At 41.7% G+C, this 18,199-nt stretch overlaps 6 protein-coding genes across 17 annotated transcripts in view; 2 read left to right on the plus strand and 4 right to left on the minus strand.

Annotated features, from left to right (window-relative positions):
- Window positions 1-5,908, minus strand: part of dpr2 (defective proboscis extension response 2) — a 47,139-nt gene extending 41,231 nt beyond the window's left edge. The window contains exons 1-2 of one of the 2 annotated variants that reach the window (NM_001169474.3): window positions 4,981-5,908; window positions 2,841-3,122 (exon numbers count right to left, since the gene is read on the minus strand). In NM_001169474.3, coding sequence (NP_001162945.3) covers window positions 2,841-2,979 — 139 coding nt within the window. In that variant the 5' untranslated portion in view covers window positions 2,980-3,122; window positions 4,981-5,908. The remainder of the gene's footprint in view (window positions 1-2,840; window positions 3,123-4,980) is intronic. The other variant, NM_001014480.4, reaches the window with a different exon arrangement.
- Window positions 5,909-6,659: 751 nt separating this feature from the next.
- Window positions 6,660-12,030, minus strand: Tmem214 (Transmembrane protein 214). Of its 7 annotated transcripts, none has more exons than NM_001298891.1 (8): window positions 11,757-11,958; window positions 11,388-11,683; window positions 10,717-11,331; window positions 10,447-10,651; window positions 10,193-10,338; window positions 7,748-8,164; window positions 7,547-7,665; window positions 6,660-7,474 (listed from the first exon to the last, which is right to left on the minus strand). In NM_001298891.1, the coding sequence occupies exons 1-8, from the start codon at window positions 11,875-11,877 to the stop codon at window positions 7,360-7,362; spliced, it is 2,034 nt and encodes a 677-aa protein (NP_001285820.1). In that variant the 5' UTR covers window positions 11,878-11,958; the 3' UTR covers window positions 6,660-7,359. The 7 variants fall into 7 exon arrangements, with proteins under 7 accessions (NP_001285820.1, NP_788024.1, NP_788025.1 ...); NM_176009.3 differs by having other exon boundaries at window positions 6,895-7,474; window positions 11,757-12,030; NM_176010.3 differs by lacking the exons at window positions 10,193-10,338; window positions 10,447-10,651; window positions 10,717-11,331; window positions 11,388-11,683; window positions 11,757-11,958 and adding exons at window positions 8,257-8,376; window positions 9,889-9,921.
- Window positions 12,031-12,197: 167 nt separating this feature from the next.
- Window positions 12,198-13,848, plus strand: YL-1. 2 transcript variants are annotated; one of them, NM_001298894.1, is made up of 4 exons: window positions 12,198-12,442; window positions 12,503-12,635; window positions 12,712-13,012; window positions 13,072-13,848. In NM_001298894.1, the coding sequence occupies exons 1-4, from the start codon at window positions 12,309-12,311 to the stop codon at window positions 13,557-13,559; spliced, it is 1,056 nt and encodes a 351-aa protein (NP_001285823.1). In that variant the 5' UTR covers window positions 12,198-12,308; the 3' UTR covers window positions 13,560-13,848. The 2 variants fall into 2 exon arrangements, with proteins under 2 accessions (NP_001285823.1, NP_609475.1); NM_135631.4 differs by having other exon boundaries at window positions 13,072-13,625.
- Window positions 13,849-14,034: 186 nt separating this feature from the next.
- CG16743 (uncharacterized protein) lies at window positions 14,035-15,163 on the plus strand. 2 transcript variants are annotated; one of them, NM_001273438.1, is made up of 2 exons: window positions 14,035-14,103; window positions 14,220-15,163. In NM_001273438.1, the coding sequence occupies exon 2, from the start codon at window positions 14,263-14,265 to the stop codon at window positions 14,983-14,985; it is 723 nt and encodes a 240-aa protein (NP_001260367.1). In that variant the 5' UTR covers window positions 14,035-14,103; window positions 14,220-14,262; the 3' UTR covers window positions 14,986-15,163. The 2 variants fall into 2 exon arrangements, with proteins under 2 accessions (NP_001260367.1, NP_609476.1); NM_135632.4 differs by lacking the exon at window positions 14,035-14,103 and having other exon boundaries at window positions 14,353-15,094.
- Window positions 15,164-15,197: 34 nt separating this feature from the next.
- abo (abnormal oocyte) lies at window positions 15,198-17,048 on the minus strand. The gene is made up of 2 exons (NM_080045.4): window positions 16,023-17,048; window positions 15,198-15,965 (listed from the first exon to the last, which is right to left on the minus strand). Exons 1-2 carry the CDS (start codon window positions 16,965-16,967, stop codon window positions 15,291-15,293), a joined length of 1,620 nt encoding a protein of 539 aa, NP_524784.1. The 5' UTR covers window positions 16,968-17,048; the 3' UTR covers window positions 15,198-15,290.
- A 228-nt stretch (window positions 17,049-17,276) lies between these two features.
- ATPsynG (ATP synthase, subunit G) lies at window positions 17,277-18,154 on the minus strand. 3 transcript variants are annotated; one of them, NM_001042889.4, is made up of 3 exons: window positions 18,117-18,154; window positions 18,006-18,060; window positions 17,277-17,916 (listed from the first exon to the last, which is right to left on the minus strand). In NM_001042889.4, exons 2-3 carry the CDS (start codon window positions 18,043-18,045, stop codon window positions 17,657-17,659), a joined length of 300 nt encoding a protein of 99 aa, NP_001036354.1. In that variant the 5' UTR covers window positions 18,046-18,060; window positions 18,117-18,154; the 3' UTR covers window positions 17,277-17,656. The 3 variants fall into 3 exon arrangements, with proteins under 3 accessions (NP_001036354.1, NP_001036353.1, NP_652035.1); NM_001042888.4 differs by having other exon boundaries at window positions 17,533-17,916; NM_143778.5 differs by having other exon boundaries at window positions 17,533-17,916; window positions 18,006-18,118.
- Between the last annotated feature and the right edge of the window lie 45 nt (window positions 18,155-18,199).

Here is an 18,199-nt window from a genome sequence, read left to right on the forward strand (position 1 = left end):
TGGCCTCTTAAAATCCAGCACTACCACTTACCTAGAAACCCATAATATTTTTAAACCGAATCAAATGATTTTCGAATCCAGTTACGAACATGCAATTACACGGGGCAGCAGGATGGGCACATCCTGCTTATCTGCAACTGACTGCAGGAGATATGTGTGCGGCACAGCTGCGATATGTGCCACATGTGCAACTCGCATTTGTTTCTGGCCCAGGAATATGGCATCCGTTTGTTTTTGGCCCTTCGTTAAGTCATTCAAATTAGATTGCATTTCGGCCAACGTGCTTGGCATATTAGCCAGAATTAAATGCAATAGCTATCGAGCGAAGTCATGGTACTATCATCCAGTAAATATCAGTGCACTTCGAAAATTATATTTGGCAAAAGGATATACGGAAAACGTATGGCAAAGTTCAAAGTTCGTACTTGGTGGTTGCTAGCAAATTGATATTTTTAACTAATGGTAAGAAGAAATAAAAATCGCTCCAGTAAATACATCATAACATATTGGTAAATAAACATGAAAAAACATCTGGGCTGACCTAAAAAAAGAAAAAGTGGCAAACAATTGTGGGGGCAGGACTGCGAGCCACAATTCAACACACACAAAGGACATGCAGCCATGATTTTTATGAGCTTGTATTTATATGGTTTCCTTATATCCATGCCGTAATAGCCAAGGGTCCTGATTGCAGGACAACATACACACACACACACAACAATGCCATGAAGTTGTGCCCCACCAAAGTGGAATATCGGATGGAAAATAAAATTGCTTTCTCGTGCACATGTACATACGTTTATACAATTGTACTTGAAGTTACCTCACCAGGCAATTTATGATTATTAAATAGCATTCATTTGTATCCTTGAAGGAATAATTAACCATTGTTACTTGCTAGTTTTCCTGCTTGAAAGGAAAGGATTGCAGCTACATAAAATCACTTCCAACTAAATTGAATGGTCATTAATTAAAACAAATGAACATGCAGCAATATAATTGTCTATATATCCCGCAACTTCATTGAAGTCAGACTTATTTTAAACAAAACAAAGTTGTAAAAGCGACTTAAAATGATTTCCTGAAACATGTAATACCACATTAAAAACATATTGCATGAAAGCCCCTTTTTATGAACATTTTTATGCGTTTTCTTAAGCGAGGCAACAAATAGTCACAATCGCCACTCTTTAATCTCCTTTGTTGCTACAAAATAATCGTAACTTTTATTAATTGGCACGACAACTGCCTGTGCGGCATTTTTGAATTTTAAACAATTTCCCCTTGATGGTCTCAGGATTTCGCACAAATTCGAGTTTAATTGTGCGGCCAGGCTGTGGGGACAATAAAATTATTTAACGATCATTTTTCCTGCCTGCCCTCCCGCATTTCCTTATCGTTCTGGCCAAGTTGAAGTCGACCAAGTGGAAAGTTACAGTTGATTTTTCCGCACTCTTTAGTCAGGTGGCTCCTGCAGGAGTCCTGCGGGACTGGCGGCATCATCGTAACCTGCCCATCTTCGCCTGCACCTCGACTTCGACATGGTTGTCTGCACTTTTGCGGCTGACTTTTGCCCCAAAACACGACAAGGTGTGGAACAGCCGGCTGAGTTTCCCTTATGACGGCTATTTCCCTCTGGTATTGCCCACATCACCAAGTCACTAGCCAAGAAAAGTCAATAGCCATCCAGCAGAAGCAGAAGGCAAAGCCGAAGCTATATAGAAAAGGGGAAAAACCCAGACAAAACGGAGAAGCAAGCACGAATGCAGGTGGCTAACAAATAGAGCAATTGTTTCTTTTTCTGGGTTTATTGGGCAGATTGAAAGGGAGAAGTGAGGCGAATATCCAAGGAATTTGAGGCAAAGCATTTTAAACTACACTTGCAATGCATTTAAGACGAAGCTAGTGCTATGGGAATAAAATATCAGATAACTGAGAAATAGATTTAAAATGAAGGATTTAAAATTTATATTTTTCCATGGATTGATGAAAGAACTTTAGACCAAGACTTTACCTTTTTATTCGCCCACAGATTGCACAGCATTATAGTTGCTTGTTTTTTTTTTTGGGTACCGAAAGTAAGCAACATGGCCAAGTAATGTCTAGCATAAACATAAAAATCCATCGTGCGTTAGCCTCCTTCGCCCGAAAGCCACAAACACAACAGAGTTTGGGGCTCAGAACCGCCTCCAGACCTCCCCCCCCCCTCACCCCAAGAAGGAGGCGAAGGATGTGCCCCGGCTGGGTGTCTGCAGATTAGGATGAAGGTCGCGATGGCTCGTCGGTGTCTCCTGTCAGAGTGCTCACTCTGCTCTTGGCCATGATTTAATTAAAGTCTACATGTGCTAAGTAGATTTTATTCTTTGCTCGCTCATTTGGTTTATTTGCCTATTTTTTCGCCCTAGTTTTCTGTTTCGCCTGCTGGCCATAATTGATTTAGGCATTTACTGCATTAGGCCAAAAAAAAAAGGCGCTCATACACTGGGAATGAAGTCAGGAAGAGGAAAGATACCATATTTGATTTATCAAGGAAACTAAGTCATTTCTCAATAGTGACTTTTCTGGATATATATTATGCTATTTACCGTCTGCCTCATACGAAATGAAGTCAACTAATTAACTTGTGCCTCCTCCTTGATAGTCAATTTTGGCTTACAATTGTGATTAGTAAATACGTATATGATATGTAAAATTTTAATAAACTTAACTACGGCCGTTGGTCATTGTTAATTTATAGCACATACATTCATAATTCATATCTTAGAGATGGTATTGAAATATGCTTTTATATGTGCACTATTAAATTGAACATGTGTGAATTGCGAGTGAGATCTACTTACACAACGATTTGACTGCAGGATGTTGTTGGATGGCAGGACTCAAGTGTTGTTGTTGCATTGTCCAAGCTCTCGAAATGCTTATCATTATTACGAGGATTGGCGTTGCGATGCAACCGAAGCATTTTCCCTCCATAGCCATGGTCCTGCGAGCCGGATCTTACTTATTTATATTTATTCACCTCAATGGCGGTTAGATGAGTGTAATTTAGCCCCACAAGTTTACGTATTTTGGTTTACATTACTGCTAATGGTTTGGTTCCTAAATCGTTTTTGAAGTGCATTCTATAAAGAGAGGGAGGAAACATTTTCATTAACGCTATTATTTGTGAAATATTCATGAAAAGCACTTGAAATGAATTAATTTGAATTATTGCAGCCATTCATTGCACTGCTGCCTAACTTAACATAAATCATTGAAAAATTATAAAAGTGTTTTTTTTTTTTTTGTGACAAGAATATAATTAAATAGTTATATTTTTTTGCAAATTCTAAAGGATTCAAGCCATATATAGCCAAGTTTATAGTTGGGGTATGTGAAAAACCAATTTCGTCCATCGAATTCCATGTTCGTACAGCATTTAACTGAAGCAAACATTGATATTAACCGTAGGCCTTCATTATAAATGTCCTTCATTCACATCATTTATCCTGTATCAAATTGCAACGGCATTAATTTATTTTTACATTTTCGGAATGTTTACGTTTGTATTTGTTAAGCCCTCATATATTGTCTGTAGTGGCAAGTTGCTTATCGCCACCATGTCACAGGAGCAGTTTTAACCAACGCAATTTGTATATTTACAACCCGCAAGCCGCACTCAAATAGTTTTTTATTTGGCCATAAAACACATAAATTGTGCAACTGAAAGGTGTAGCCTTGATCACTCACGAAATGTGCAAGGGTCAAAAACCAATTAAAATGTTAATTTCTCCACAAACTGCGCTTTGTTTCACGTTACAATCGTGCTCCACGAACGATCCAAGAGATATTGTATTCAATAAATATCGATTCCATGCCCTTCGACCCACCCTTCAGTTATCATTACCACAGCACTTAAATGATTTCAACCGTTGCTGGAGTTGTGTAATGAGTTGTTGTTTGTTGCGATGCCAATCAAACAATGGTGGTAAAATTAACATGGAATCAGCTTAAAATGCGCACTGCAATTGTTATTTTCATGGCATCGTTGGTTAATTGAATTTAGTGGTTTTGGATATGTATTGTTACTTTTTGGATAATTTAATGCCAAACTTTCATCGCGATAATGATGCATTTATAATTTTAGGCTAGTCCATTTTAAGTGCCACAAGTACAGTCTGCTGTTAATTAATGATATATATTGTACTTCTATGGCAGAGTCACTCAAATTCAACTAAGCCCACTTATCAAATTTAGCAACTGGCTTTTGTCTTCCGTTGTGTACTTCAGGCATAAATGCAAGTTAATTAAGCAAACCTGGTTGCACATTAATCACCTGGACACCCGGCCAAAAAGCCACAAAAGCACCTGGAGACCACTTGATCTTTAAGGAGAAAAGTCAAGGCATAAAGCTCGAAAGAAAATTCAATTAGAAAAACACGAAAGGCGGCCAAAAGAGCGAGGAAAACGGTTCGATTTCAATGTCTTCTTTTTTTGGGGGCTGTCCCCGGACATATGTATATACTGCTATTCCCTATTCAAGCCATTCTTTATAAGGTTATAAGATTAATGAGAGACAAGCTCATCTAATACTATTCCCTCAAGCGGCACTTAATTAATGCCACATGCAAAGAGTCCTGCGAGGTCCTTGGCCTTTGTCGAGTCCTTTTAAAGGCAGCTGGCAAATTGTCCAAGAAGTTTTCCTTAAAATTTTTTTTACTGTCGTACTTAACGAGTTTTTACTAAAACAAGGTCGGCCTTTTGCCTTTTTGCTTAAATATTAAATGTAATTATACTTTATTATATAGTATAATATGTGCAAAAAATGCTTTAAATCAAAGCCAGTGCTAACAAATGGATGTGTACATGTTTGCAAAAGTTTTAAAAGTCCAAAACTACACCAATTATTGACTGTCTGTGGAAAGTTTATTTATTGACGGAACAACTTTGACCTTTCCGCATCACCTCATTAACTTTTTTGTGGTTTAGTGAATTAATTACCTTTCCTACTTCATATCACCACAAGAACTCATTAGAAATGAGGACTCACTTCAAAGTCAATCCGTAACACACGTGCTCATTAGGTACATATTTCCGATTTTTCATTCTGCCCTGGATTTCAGAGGAAAAATGCGAGTGAACTTCAAAAGCAGATAAGGCGAAGAAGAACTTGGAAAAACTTCCATCTCAACTTGGAAAAACTTTGATTTAACATTTATTTTTGCACGAAACTCTTGGTTGTTGTTTATGCAACTGTCTGGAGTTTCAGTTGAAGTCTGTAAAAAATGTGTTTTGTTTTCTGTGTTTCAATCCTATCGCTAAGCGTATAATTTGCAAGAAACCTGAGTAACAAATGCATTTTCGATTGGCATTAAATCACGTCGCCCGTCCGAGTTCATTTCCGATGAGAAATAAATGTTTTTCTCTGATTTATCTGTGCTCCACTTTTCGAGGAGGGAAAATCGAGCCACATTGAATGCGAAAGAGCAGTGTGGGTGGGTTAATATTAATGTACTTAAAGCTGTTATTCGACTCAATTTTGGTGTCAGCAGCAGCAGGGCGAATATTTCCCATGAATTTAACCATTTAAACATCCAATGTTAGTTTTTAACAGACAATTAATTCAGGGGACAATATCTTTCACTGGCCGCATAAAGCGGCCTCCAATTCGAAACTTCACTTTTGCCTCAAGAGCATTATACACTGAGCGAAATCGAAGCCGAACGATCTTAGTGTCGTCTCGCGCACAAGTTGAAAAAACAGATGCGGCAGTTGGGAAAGTTGGGAAACCGCGACACCGCTATCGAATGCGGCAACTACGAGATATCCTTTCGTGGCCAGGACCACAATCTGCGATAAGGACTCGTAGTCACATCCGCGCCAAAGGACGAAACACGTGCGCCGCGACTTGAAATTCATTTGATACTGCGGCATCCGAGGCCGGAGCTTTTCCGTATTGTTGTTTCCTCCGCGCTGCAAGTAATCGTTCCGATGTGAACCGAGTCCTGCCAGCCACGAACAGGACGACGAGTTGGTTGTTATTGTCACTCCCGCACTCCGAAAACGGGTGACTTTGCGGCGAATTCGGGAAAATCCTTGTATTTGAAGGGGCGACTGTCTCCAAGATGAACGTCTAAAAGGGAAATTTTGCGGGGAGAATTTAAGCAACTATAATGAGAACCCTACTTTGTTGTACCAATTAGGAAAAGATTCTATCCAATCATGCCATTTCATGAAGATACCAAAGCTTATAAATATTTTAGAAATATAATTAAAACTTCTTCAACTTTAAAGGTGTTATTTTTCAAATACGCAACAATTTTTTGTTGTTTGCACTGCTTTGAATTATGATACACTGCTTAGGAATTTCTCTTCACTGCTTATATGGGTAACAAAAACCTAGGGAAATTTTAGTTCTTGGACTGCTTGCAAAACATTTGAACTGCTTAGTTTCGAGAGAACTGTTCTAGAAAAATTGCCCAGGAAATATTACTGATCTAAATTCTAGTCTCTTTTGGGAAATAAAAACTGCTTTCAAGCCGCTTTTCCAATTTAAACAAGTGTGTAGTGCAAGCCATGCTGCCAATGCCAACAGGTGTGTTCAGAATCTTACGATTCATCAATATGCCCCCAAAAACATAATCAAGCACAGAAAAACATTGAGAAATACGCCTTTACTTCACATCTTTCAATTTTATTTTATTTATGCAAAATCGTGTTTTCCATTAAATATACAAATGAGATTTAAAATCAAATCAAAAGTATCGCGCTATTATGCAAGTATTGGGGAGGAGTCTACAGAAATGTACACACAAATGCAAGAAAACTATGAATAAAAGTATAAAAATATTTGAATCTATTGTTTGCCTTCAAAATGCAGTTGGAATTGTTAAGTTCAGTTAACACAATAGAGTTAACACTTCGCGCATCGCCACAAAAAACGCACTTTAATAATTACAATTACAAAATTTCAATGGTAGAACTTTTCACAAAACTCTCATGCCGTTGTAAACGAATTTAAAAATAATGTTTTCTCAACTTGGAGAAAAATGTTTAAACACATGTTTTACAACAGAAAATTTCTCGTGTCTTTCACTAATTTATCAGTATCGAGGTTGAATTTACTAGATTGTTAGTGTACTATCGGCATCCACAAAGATTTGCTCGTATTGCTTTTTCTTAATTAAACTTGACGAGAAGTTGTTGATAAATGTGAATGACTTCTTGAGTTTCGACTTATAGAACATTTTCCGGTTTTTTAACTTTTTGCGAAAAATTAGGGCTTCCTTCACTATTTACTATGACGCGTATTCTGTTTGCATCTGCTGCAGCTGCTGATGATGTTGCTGTTCGAGAAGTAAGCGTTCCTGACGCTTAAAATCATTTGAGCTTGGCGTATGCGTCGACCTTTTTGTGAAACTGGTTGTAGTACTCCAGGGCGGCGTTACGCGTCTGGTTCAGCGCCTGATTGATGTTCTCGGGCGAGAGACGGCCACTAAACAAAGATCACAATCATAAGGGATGCATTCTCAAAGACAACAAAGGCCAGGCAGGCAGGCATACTTACACAAGCACCTTTTCCTTGATGAGCGCTGCAGCCTTTTCATAGCTGCTGGCGGCTAAATCGCTAACGCCAGCGGCAAAAGCTTCGATTTTGCCAGACGAATTGGGCACGTATTGGTCAATCTAAAATATAGATGGAACGTATTATTAATTCAAAACTGGTTTGCCCATGACCTCATCTTCATGGCGACTAAAAGACACTTACGAACTTTGCCACAACGGGCCATTTGGCGCCAAAGTATCCCTTGCCGTTCTGGTAAGCGTTGCAGGCCGCATTCCTCGCCAGCTTCCACAGGTCACAGGTGGTCTTGATCACCGGCTCGGCGTACGGCGGCACATTCACTTCCGCCCACTTGTAGCCCCGCGCTCCGGCCCCCATGACCGTGTACCAGGACTTCTGGACATGCGGCAGGACTCCGGCATTTTTCAGCACCTTGCCGGTGGCCGATTTCTCGAACACGCCCTTGCCGTTCACCTCGGTATCGTAGTACAGAGCTCCGGCAATCAGGGCGATGATGAAGATGCTACCCAAGGTCCACTTGCAGCATCCGCATTTCTTTTTTTCTGCCGCGGCCTTCTGTTTGTTCTTCTTCTGCTGCGCGCTGCTCTTCTCTTGGACGCTCTACATAGTACAAAATTAGAAAATTATTAAGAATCTTAATTGCTGGGGATAGTTGATATTGTGGAATCATTTGATTGAGTTCAATTTTTTACCTTTTTGGCGGCCGGCACTGGTTTGCCGCTCTGTTTGTTACTTTTCGGTTTAACCTGAGCCATTTTCTAACTTAATTTCAATGAGTTTCGATTATGAAGAGTATTTCTAGATTTCCTCAGCTGTTCGCAAAAGATGTTTAATTATTTATTGTGTTTATCATTGCAATTGTGTTTGCTAAAAAGAATGACGAGACTTTTTGAGCTTTTAAACTGAGCTTTTTTTGCGACTGAGCTCGATGACCTAAGATTTAAGAGTAAGCTAAAACCGCGAGTGAGGATGGGGATAATTAAAAATTGGAAATACGTAGTTATAATACCATTTTGTCCAGATTAAAAACATTTATATTCAATATGCAGGCTATGCTTAATTGGTGTAGATACTTTTTTTTCAATTTTTAGGAACACTTGTATAGGTTTTGCACAAATTTAATGAAGAAAACATGTATTCATTCATTGTGATGGTCTTCAAAATTAGATATATTTACTAATTACTTTAAACGTTGAAAATGAATGAACTAATGAACTAAATACATTAGTCATAATGATTATGAAAAAATGTAATCTTTTTTAAATTTGTTACTTTCACCATTATTTAAAAATAACACACCTTGTCTCTAAATTAAAGTATCATTTACACTCACAATAGTTTCTTCTGTGGACAAAAGAGTTGAATGAACTATGCCCTCTAAATTTCGTCTGTTTTATGCTTTCGGAGTGAAAGAAAGAAAGAATGATGGAAGGCCAGCGAGAATCAGGGTCACAGTGGACATGCCACGTGTTGAAGCAGCCCAAATCTTCAAATGGTTCTCTTTCGCCCCCCTTTTTGGACCATAGAATTCGGAATCGTGGCGTTGCGAGATTTTCAGGTGATAGTGCGAAACTGCACCACTGTGCAATAATGAGAGTGAGAGTGCGGAGAAGAGGCGAAGAGAGGAGGAGAGTGCGCACAAGCGGGATGTGAGAGGGGAGTGGGTGAGGGAGCAGGAGGCGAGTGGCCAATCGCAGCTGGAACACATCAGTCAATAGGAAAATAAAAATAAGCCTCAGATCAGCCGAAAATTGGGTGTACTGATAAGAATGTTGGCTGATAATGCGGCAATTTATGATCCCCGATGGCCATGCCCACTCTCTTTTCGAAAGCAAAACGTCTGCTCTGCTCGGAGAAATTTAGCGGCAACTGGAACCCGCATGGCAACGCTATGGGAAAAGTGCAGCTATAGCTGCCACCAATACCAGTGCAGAACGGCGGAATACACAACCGTTAATACTGACACGCACACATATGCACGAAACGCACTTTGCACTACTGCAACAGCAACAATAATTGCGACAACGCGATAATTAAGGTGCGGACCATTAATTTATGCTCACTCCAGGCTTCAAAAGCCAGTTGAATAGCGGAGAAATTTCGGACGAACGCCGGCTAACGCTTTCCATCTCTTTCCCGCAGCGACGTCGCGTTGGCAGCGTCCTCCTAAAGAACTCTAACTTCATTAACGGCTAACAGTTCGGCCACTTCTACGTGAAGAGTTTTACATTAGTTAGCTGCAGTGTAATAAGCTCATATCATTCTTTTTAGCACCGATTGCAATAAATTATTCACTTTTAGACGGCAGTTCTACAAGTTTATACCTTCGTTTTTCTTTTCACTAAAGCAATGTGACCAGAGTACGTAATGTACTAAGCCAGACCACTTAACTTAAACAGTGTTACCAGAGGTGTGAGAAAATTCAAATTTATAGTGTTTCTGATTTCATTTAAGTTTGAATAATAAGTTTGGGTTAAAAAAGCTAACAAAATAAATATATTACCTATATACTAGTTTTCCAATAAAACTATAAAAGATAAAACAACACACATTCAACATTCACCTTTTATCGATCTGGGATCAGAGCCTTATGCTTGGAATCGAGTGATATACTTAAGTCGCACTCACCAACAAAACCTCCTTTAAATCATCTAGGTGACCTTCGTTTCTCTTGCTTCCCTGCAGTTCTTCGTTCAGATTCGCCACATCTTGCAGAAAAGAGTGATACACAGTCGACGTAGCCAACTCATGGGTAGACGTGGTCCAATTGTCGTCTAGGAAAAGATAGAAATTCAATATTAGATAACACATTAACGTTAAGTGTGGGTGGTACTTTTAAACAAAAATCCAATTAAATGAATTTTCACAGCTGTAGATCGTACTTATAGCTTTCAGAAGCAGTAGACTAGGCAACTGTTGCTTCTTGTAGTTCATGCGCCACACCCTGAGGCAATCATCTCTGCCGCTGCTGAGCAGACAACTAATACAGCCTTCGATCTCATTAGTCTGCTTGGATCCGGCGCTTATTTCCCGGAAGAGCGTAAGGAATATGTTGGCATGCCTCACAGGACTGTTGATATAGTGTTGCTACACACAGGAGGAAGAAAGGTCAGTGAAACAATGGGACAACTATCAATTGTTTTCGTCCTTACAAGCAACAAACGCGCACTACGCTTCAGACTTTGCTGCCATTCCTTGGGCAGGTGGTTATAGGGTGCATTGAGCGCATTGTAAGTGGCAAAGAACTCCTGCTGGTTGATCTGCAGAGGATCCGCTGTCTTCCGGACAGCTGCTGCACTCAGAGCCCGCTCCATATACTCGACCACAAACTTGGTGTACTGCTTTAGCTCCAGGTTGGGCAGCATCAGGTTCTGCCACACGCGAACGCCCTCGTTTAGGGACTGATAGCCACCTTGTCCAATTGCCCACAGGATGCTCAGGCAGATGTTGCTACGGTTCTGATAGGAGTTCCTTAGCAACGCAGTCTTGGCCAGGTTCCTAGAACAAATGTTCGGCCAGTTTTGACCGATCAACTGTAGGATGAGCTTGTAGCCTGCCACTGTCTGATTGTTGTTTAGATCCGTTGACATGCTATCCAGCAGGGAGTAGAAGAAATACTCCAGGTTTTGTTCGCCCACACTGCCCAGAAACTCCACAATTGAGTACTTGAGCGAGGCGCTGGCCAAATTGCTGGGATACTGAGCCGAGCGGCCGGAGAAGATGGGATCGCAGTCATAGGACAAGGCTTCATTGAAGTATAGCGCAATCTGGGGGACAACGATAGGTGAGCAAATATTTAGGCACATTTCCTTTAGAAACATACATGGCTTAACCAGCGCAGCTCGGAGCCAGGACAACTGAGCTTCACCTGCTCCAGTTGGGCAGCAAAATCATCCCGGGTGATGTTTCTCAAGGCCAGCTCCAGAGTCTTTGGCTTCGATGCGGCTGCCGACGTGGTCCTTTTTTGGGTAGAGGCATTCTTTGCGGTGTGCTTTTTAACTGGCGACTTATTGGCTTTTGAGGAAGATGAGGCACTTGAACTAGATTTCGCAGGGGAATGGGACTTGCTGTTGTTGTTGTTGCTGCTGCCGAACAAATTGCGATACCGCTGAGTTGGCACTGCGAAGTGAATAAAATGGCAGGGGCAAACATGTAATCGCATTGCAAGGTGCACCTTTTAAAAGATTCTTACACAGCTCCTCCAGTTTGGGCAACTGGGCCGCGATGCGCTTCTGCTCGTTGTGTGCAGACACCTTCTTGTCCAGATTCTTTTGCTTGCGCGACTTGGAGACCACCTCCCATTGTTCCGACATGTTGCGAGCAGTCTTTTTATCGATGGTATTAAATTAAATCAGAAAATGCAGGCAGCCGGCAGAATAAAAAGCAACAAGCCAAGAGTGTGGCCAGCGCAAGTGTAAAGTAATGTGGTCTACTTTCGGTAGTTGAATTACCGACCGCTTTTTAATGTGATTTTAAAGCAGCTGCCTGCTTTTTGTTGTGATACATGTAATAGATAAATAAATAAATTTAGCTATGTTTTAAATGTGTTTGAATAACTGCCAATGCAGGAGAAACCATTTTCTTTACCAGGGCTGAAACGCATACCAAAGTTGTAAAGCCTCTGCGATATATACTATGTTTGCTACATTGGTCACACTGCTCTGCTTGTTTACATTTACAAATTGTAAAATATTATTATTTAATAGCTGCTTTAAATCATAGTTTCTATATATAAATAACAAAAATGGCTGCCTCGCGATCACGGCGCAACAATGCCGGCAACAAAATAGCTCATTTGCTCAATGAGGAAGAGGAGGACGACTTTTACAAAACGTCCTATGGTGGATTTCAGGAGGACGAAGAGGATAAGGAATACGAGTGAGCACTAATCATTTGAATAAATTTAAATGCTCAAGCCATATAAAATTCACTCTGCAGGCAAAAAGACGAAGAGGAAGATGTGGTTGACTCCGACTTCAGTATCGATGAGAACGACGAGCCCGTTTCGGATCAGGAAGAGGCGCCCGAGAAAAAGCGGAAACGCGGTGTCGTTAACACAAAGGCTTATAAGGTGCGAACCATTCTTAAAATGCGATAAAATCCTGTGATTACTGAATGTGTTTAAATGGTACATATGATTTCCGCAGGAAACCAAGCCTGCAGTCAAAAAGGAAACAAAGGCAACGCCGGCCCTGCACAAGAAACGACCTGGTGGTGGGGTAACGAAACGGCGGCCACGTCCACGCTTCACGGTCCTCGATTCCGGCCGCAAATCCATACGCACTTCCACGGCCATCAAGACACAGGCTACCAAAATACGCCTCAAAGAGTTGGACGATGCCCGCAAGCGCAAAAAGAAGAAGGTGCGCGTGGAGGACTACATGCCCACGCAGGAGGAGCTGCTGGAGGAGGCCAAAATAACCGAGGAAGAAAACACTAAATCTTTGGGTGGGTATCTAAAGCAACCAAGGAAGCAGCTATTTTACAATTTGCTGTTGCATTCACAGAGAAATTCCAGAAAATGGAGCTGGAGAAGAAGAAATCACGTCCCACCAAGCGCACGTTCTCCGGACCCACGATACGCTACCACTCACTAACCATGCCAGCGATGCGAAAGCCCACTCGCGGAGCAAACCCTGCGGTCGATTCAAAGGATCTTGCTGGGAAGTGCGAACGCACATTCGTTACAATCGAGAACGATTTCAATGACAAGGTGTTTCAAAGCCTCTTCCGCCACAAGGCGCCTCCCAAAGCCAGCAATGGCATCTGTCCAATCACCAGGCTGCCAGCCCGTTACTTTGACCCGATCACACAGCAGCCATACTACAGCATCCAGGCCTTCAAAATTCTGCGCGAAGCCTACTACATGCAGCTGGAACAGCAAGGCGGCGGCAGCGAGCAACCCGAACTGGCCAAATGGCTGGAATGGCGCAAGCTGGTCAAGGAGAATCGTCTGAAGGCTTCGGCAGCTGCCAGCAAAAACGGAGATAACTAATAATGCTATCAATTTTATAGTTCATTAAGCTATACGTATTTTTCGAATAAAAAGGTATAAGAAATCACAAACTACTCTTTGGACAACCCTCGTCAATTTCAGGCAGTACCAAACGATTACCTAATATATTTCATACAATGGCGACAATGGAAAAGTAGTACATAGGGTATTTCCCAAAACGTTATCTTTAAAAAGTATTTATAATCAACGCACAGTCTGTTTTGATTTTATTTATCAGCAGCATCCGGTTTATTAACTTAAGAAGTTGATAAAACAGTTTACACAAAAGAAAGTTTATCTTGCTAATCCAATTTGTATATGTAAAACCCATTTATTACCTTTTAGTATCTAATTTTAATTGCCGCTCTATTTAAAAGTTTAGTTGTCTAAATAATAAAAGCGTCGCAGTCTTCTATTAAGATTATTCAAAAGAATTGTTTCGCTTAATTTGCGTCAAATTGATAAGCACACAGCCTCTCTTTGCAATATATAACAAAATCTGGAGGAAATGCGGTTGTTCCGACACACAATAACTAATTAATAAGTATGAGACATTACATCACATAAATTATTAACCCATTGTATTCTCTATTTATAATCTATGGGCGAAGTATTGTTCATTTCCGAATGAAATTGTTTTTCAATCCTAAACTCTTACAGGGAATTAGTTGAGTGGGCCCTGCCGCAACCTTGTCGCATCTGTATGTTTTTGTCGACTTATCAAAATCAACGCACGCGCTGGCTATTTGAATTGTCGGAACGGGAACGGGACAAGGTATTGTGTGAGCAAGATTTAGTCATACCCGTGAGCTTAGATCAAACGAACGTCGTGCGTTTAAACGGAGAAATGAAGAGCTGTGCGGCGATTGGAGTCCTTCTGGTACTGCTACTTCAGTACGAAGTGGTTAGGACGGACAGCGATAGCAGCGACAGCAGCAGCAGCAGCAGTGGAGAGAAGAAGCACAAGCACTCCAAGACGGAGCACAAGTACAATTATCCTGCATATCCTAATCCGGGCTATCCTCCGTATCAAGAAATGGGAGGCTATCCTTCATATCTCTACAATCCGTACATGCCGTATCCTCCGTATCCTCAAATGGGAGGCTATCCTTCATATCCCTACAATCTGTACATGCCCCCACCACCACCACCACCGCCACACCCGCAACAAGCTCCGCCACCATCAATGTATCCACCCGACCCGTCCGGATATCCAGGCGGCTATCCACCGCAGGGGGCTCCCGGACAGAATCCAGTTAACAACCCAAATGCGATCCCCAATCAGCCTCAGGCACAGCAGCCTGCCAGCGGCCCGGGATCAGGGCCTGCCCCGAACTATCCTCCAGGCGGCTCGAGCGTTATTAATCATTCCCTTAAGGTCAACAAGGAATACAACGAGGACGGTCACCACCAATCTTCAACGTAGTCGCAGTCGAGATACAATGTTACATGAAACTTTAAACGTCGGATTGGGCCTCAAGTTTCAAGTCGGCCTTCAATACAATGTAGCAAAGTCGAATTAAAGATTTAAACAGTACTTGGAATTTTCACAATTTTCACAGTCTTTGATTAAATAAAAGAAAGAAATGTTCTCTTACCATTGTAAATAAAGACATTACTGAAAAGGTAAAACGAGATATTTTAGTATCACATATATTTCATAATATAAAAGGTACTTGAATATGTTTTATACACAAATGTACAAAATCATGTATGTACATATTAGGCAGTCTACTTTTCCACTATTGTGCTGTGGTTATACAAGTGCACGTGGTAGACGTAGCTGTTCATGCATTTCTGGATACTGAGCACTAGTGGGTCAAAGGGATGCCAAATAAAGGCGCACAATTCCCGTGGCGCCAAAGGATTTAAATGCCGGCGGGCCGTAGCGTGCAGTCTAAACTTGATTGAATCCGTGGCACGGTCAAGAAACACAATAGGATCGTTGCAGCAGCGATGGGGTTGCTCCAGAGGAGACACGTACCGACTGTCGTATCTAAATTCGTTGAACTTTAGATAGGGCGACGAGGAAAGGCTCTGGGAGCTGAGTGGAACGCTGGGGTTGAAGCGCAAGGCCGTATGTCGATCGACGGAGACCGATTCATTGGAATCCGCAAAGGTATGCCTTAGGAAAAAATGCATGGGCAATGAAGGTGCATCACCGAATTGCAGCGATCGATCATTGCTCATGTAGTCATTGAATTGCAGTAAGATTTGCAGCAGGTTGACGGAATATTCCGGATAAACGCCAACCACTTCTTCGCCAGTTATGGTGTAGAATACATACAAGCGGCGCGGTGATGTAGCCATGGGCATGGTATCGGTACCATTTGGCCGCTCTTCATAGCGCAACATTAGAAGTTCATTGTTCACCAGATGCATTCTCTCCATGATCATGTGTTCTATCTAAATGAGATATGTAAGGATGTGAAGACCGTTGTCACTCTTTATAATGTTACTTACATACTCAAAGTTTTTATAAAACGACTTCTGACTTTCCGTCGGGTTGCCACTTTTATCATTAATTTTACGGTACAGAAAGCTAAGGACGCGCTGTTTAATGTGCGTTATGGGCAAAACTGTGGTGGCGTCAAGATTGTCAAAGTCTGTGGTAGCCTTCTCGATAAAGTCCCTCGGCCTGGGACCAATAGTCTCCTGCTGGTGGAACTTACCGTCATTCACCCAATAGACGTAAACGCACTGATGCAGCCGGGACATCATCATCACTGTTGAGCCAAACACGGAAATTCCATGATTGTGGGCAATGACGATGGAGTCGTTAGGCAGGATAAGTCTATCTGTGACGACGCCTAGCTTCAAATCCACCAGAAAGAACACATACGAGAAGGCGTCCACTTTGTCGAACAGATCTGGGTACCGTACGTAGTCATCGACCGGCAGTGCGCCGCGCACAACGGTCATGGCAGCCAGCATGGCATAACGACCCTCTTCCAGGAACACACTGAACTCCCGGTGCAGATAGTAGAGGCCAAAGTCGCCTTGGCATAGATTCAGCGTCTCTTTTGTGGGAAACAGGCGTTCAAAGATCCTGCTCTTGAGTATGGTGTCCTGGCTACTGAAGCACTCGCCACTGCCTACATCCGCCTGGCGAATCAGTTCACCCACCGCCGCACAACTAGAACCCCCGTAGCTGTATATGAGCAGACTGCGCTGATCCTGCGAGAAGGCCAACAGTTTTCTGCCATCCGGCGTAAACTTGCGCAGGTAGATCGGCGGAATGGTAATCGAGTCAATTGTCAGGCAAGGCGTGATGCACTTGTAGAAGAGACGCTCGTAGGCCAACAGCGGCATCCTGCCCGGCTGTTGGCCCACGTTGGTGTATCCGGACTCGCGGTTCTGCAGCAGATGCACGAGGTTCTGCGATTGTAGGCGCTTCTTGTAGGCCATTCTGACAGATCCTGGGAAAGTTCTGCCAAGTTCCTATTCCTAATGTCAGCCGGGTTCTTCTTCCGATCGGAAGGTAACTAAAGTAAAGTGTGACCGCAGTTAGATTACAAAAATTTACTCTGTCTACAAAAGTTTTGTTGTTAAAAAATATAAGTATAATAATAATAATATTAATGCTTTTCAAGATTCAAATAAAAAACGTTATTTATAAATAAAATAATTCAATACATCTTACTTTACTTTGTTTAAAAAAATGTGTAAATGAATTATCTATGAAAAGCAAATTTAGATTTATTTATTTTTTTTTTTAAATAAAATTATTCTTGAGTGCTTTTAAATGCTCTAAGTATATTATGTATTTCTGAACCATTAGCCTCTTTGATTACGACACCGTTTCATAAACATTTGATGTATAACATTACATATATTTTTTTAATTTTTATCATTAAATATCGTCAACTTTTAATTCCAAACTTGGTTTTACATCACCTCATCTTTAGCTTACACAAATCCCGCGCAAACGTTCTAACGGTTTTCAAAAAACAATGTATTTTTCGAAAATTTTCGGAATTTTAAATTACTATTTCACTTTATTCAGAGTCGAAATGTTCGCAGACATATAAATATACACATCTGTTAGGGATTACGTTGCCCATTCCAGTGACTGCCAAGCGGAGACTATAGTAAGCTTAGACATTGTAGCCTACAATGTGACGCTTGCCGATGCACTCGCCGATGTAGAACCAGAAGATGACCTCGGCGGTCACCAGGGTGTTAAGCCAGGCCTCGCGAACCGTGAGGTTCTTGTAGGCGCCGGTCTTGGCTCCCTTGATGATGTTGCCCAGTCCTTGGCGAATGGCCGGAATATCGGCGGGCGTCGGGGGCGTCAGTTCCACCTTGGCGTACTTCAGGAACACGTCCAGTTGGGGCCTCGCCTGTGTGAGGAGCCCTGCAAAAAGTGATCATTACATAATTTTGCGATTGACAGGCGCCAATGGTGGTGTATCCATTCGATTGCATTCGATTCACGACACTCACTGTTCACAAGTCCTGATCCCTTGGTAGCCAAACTCGCCATCTTTTCAATTTGGTTCTGCAAGCAGTTGGAATTATACAAGAGGAAATCAACGAAATGTGCGGAAAACTTACCTATTCAGTGTGCGACGAAACAGAGATGTTATGCATTGGGGCCAGGGCTGGAGCACTAGTTATCGATCGGCGGATAAATACCA

Source organism: Drosophila melanogaster, chromosome 2L (genome assembly GCF_000001215.4).
Source record: "Drosophila melanogaster chromosome 2L".
In the NCBI taxonomy this organism is placed as follows: Eukaryota; Metazoa; Arthropoda; class Insecta; order Diptera; family Drosophilidae; genus Drosophila; species Drosophila melanogaster.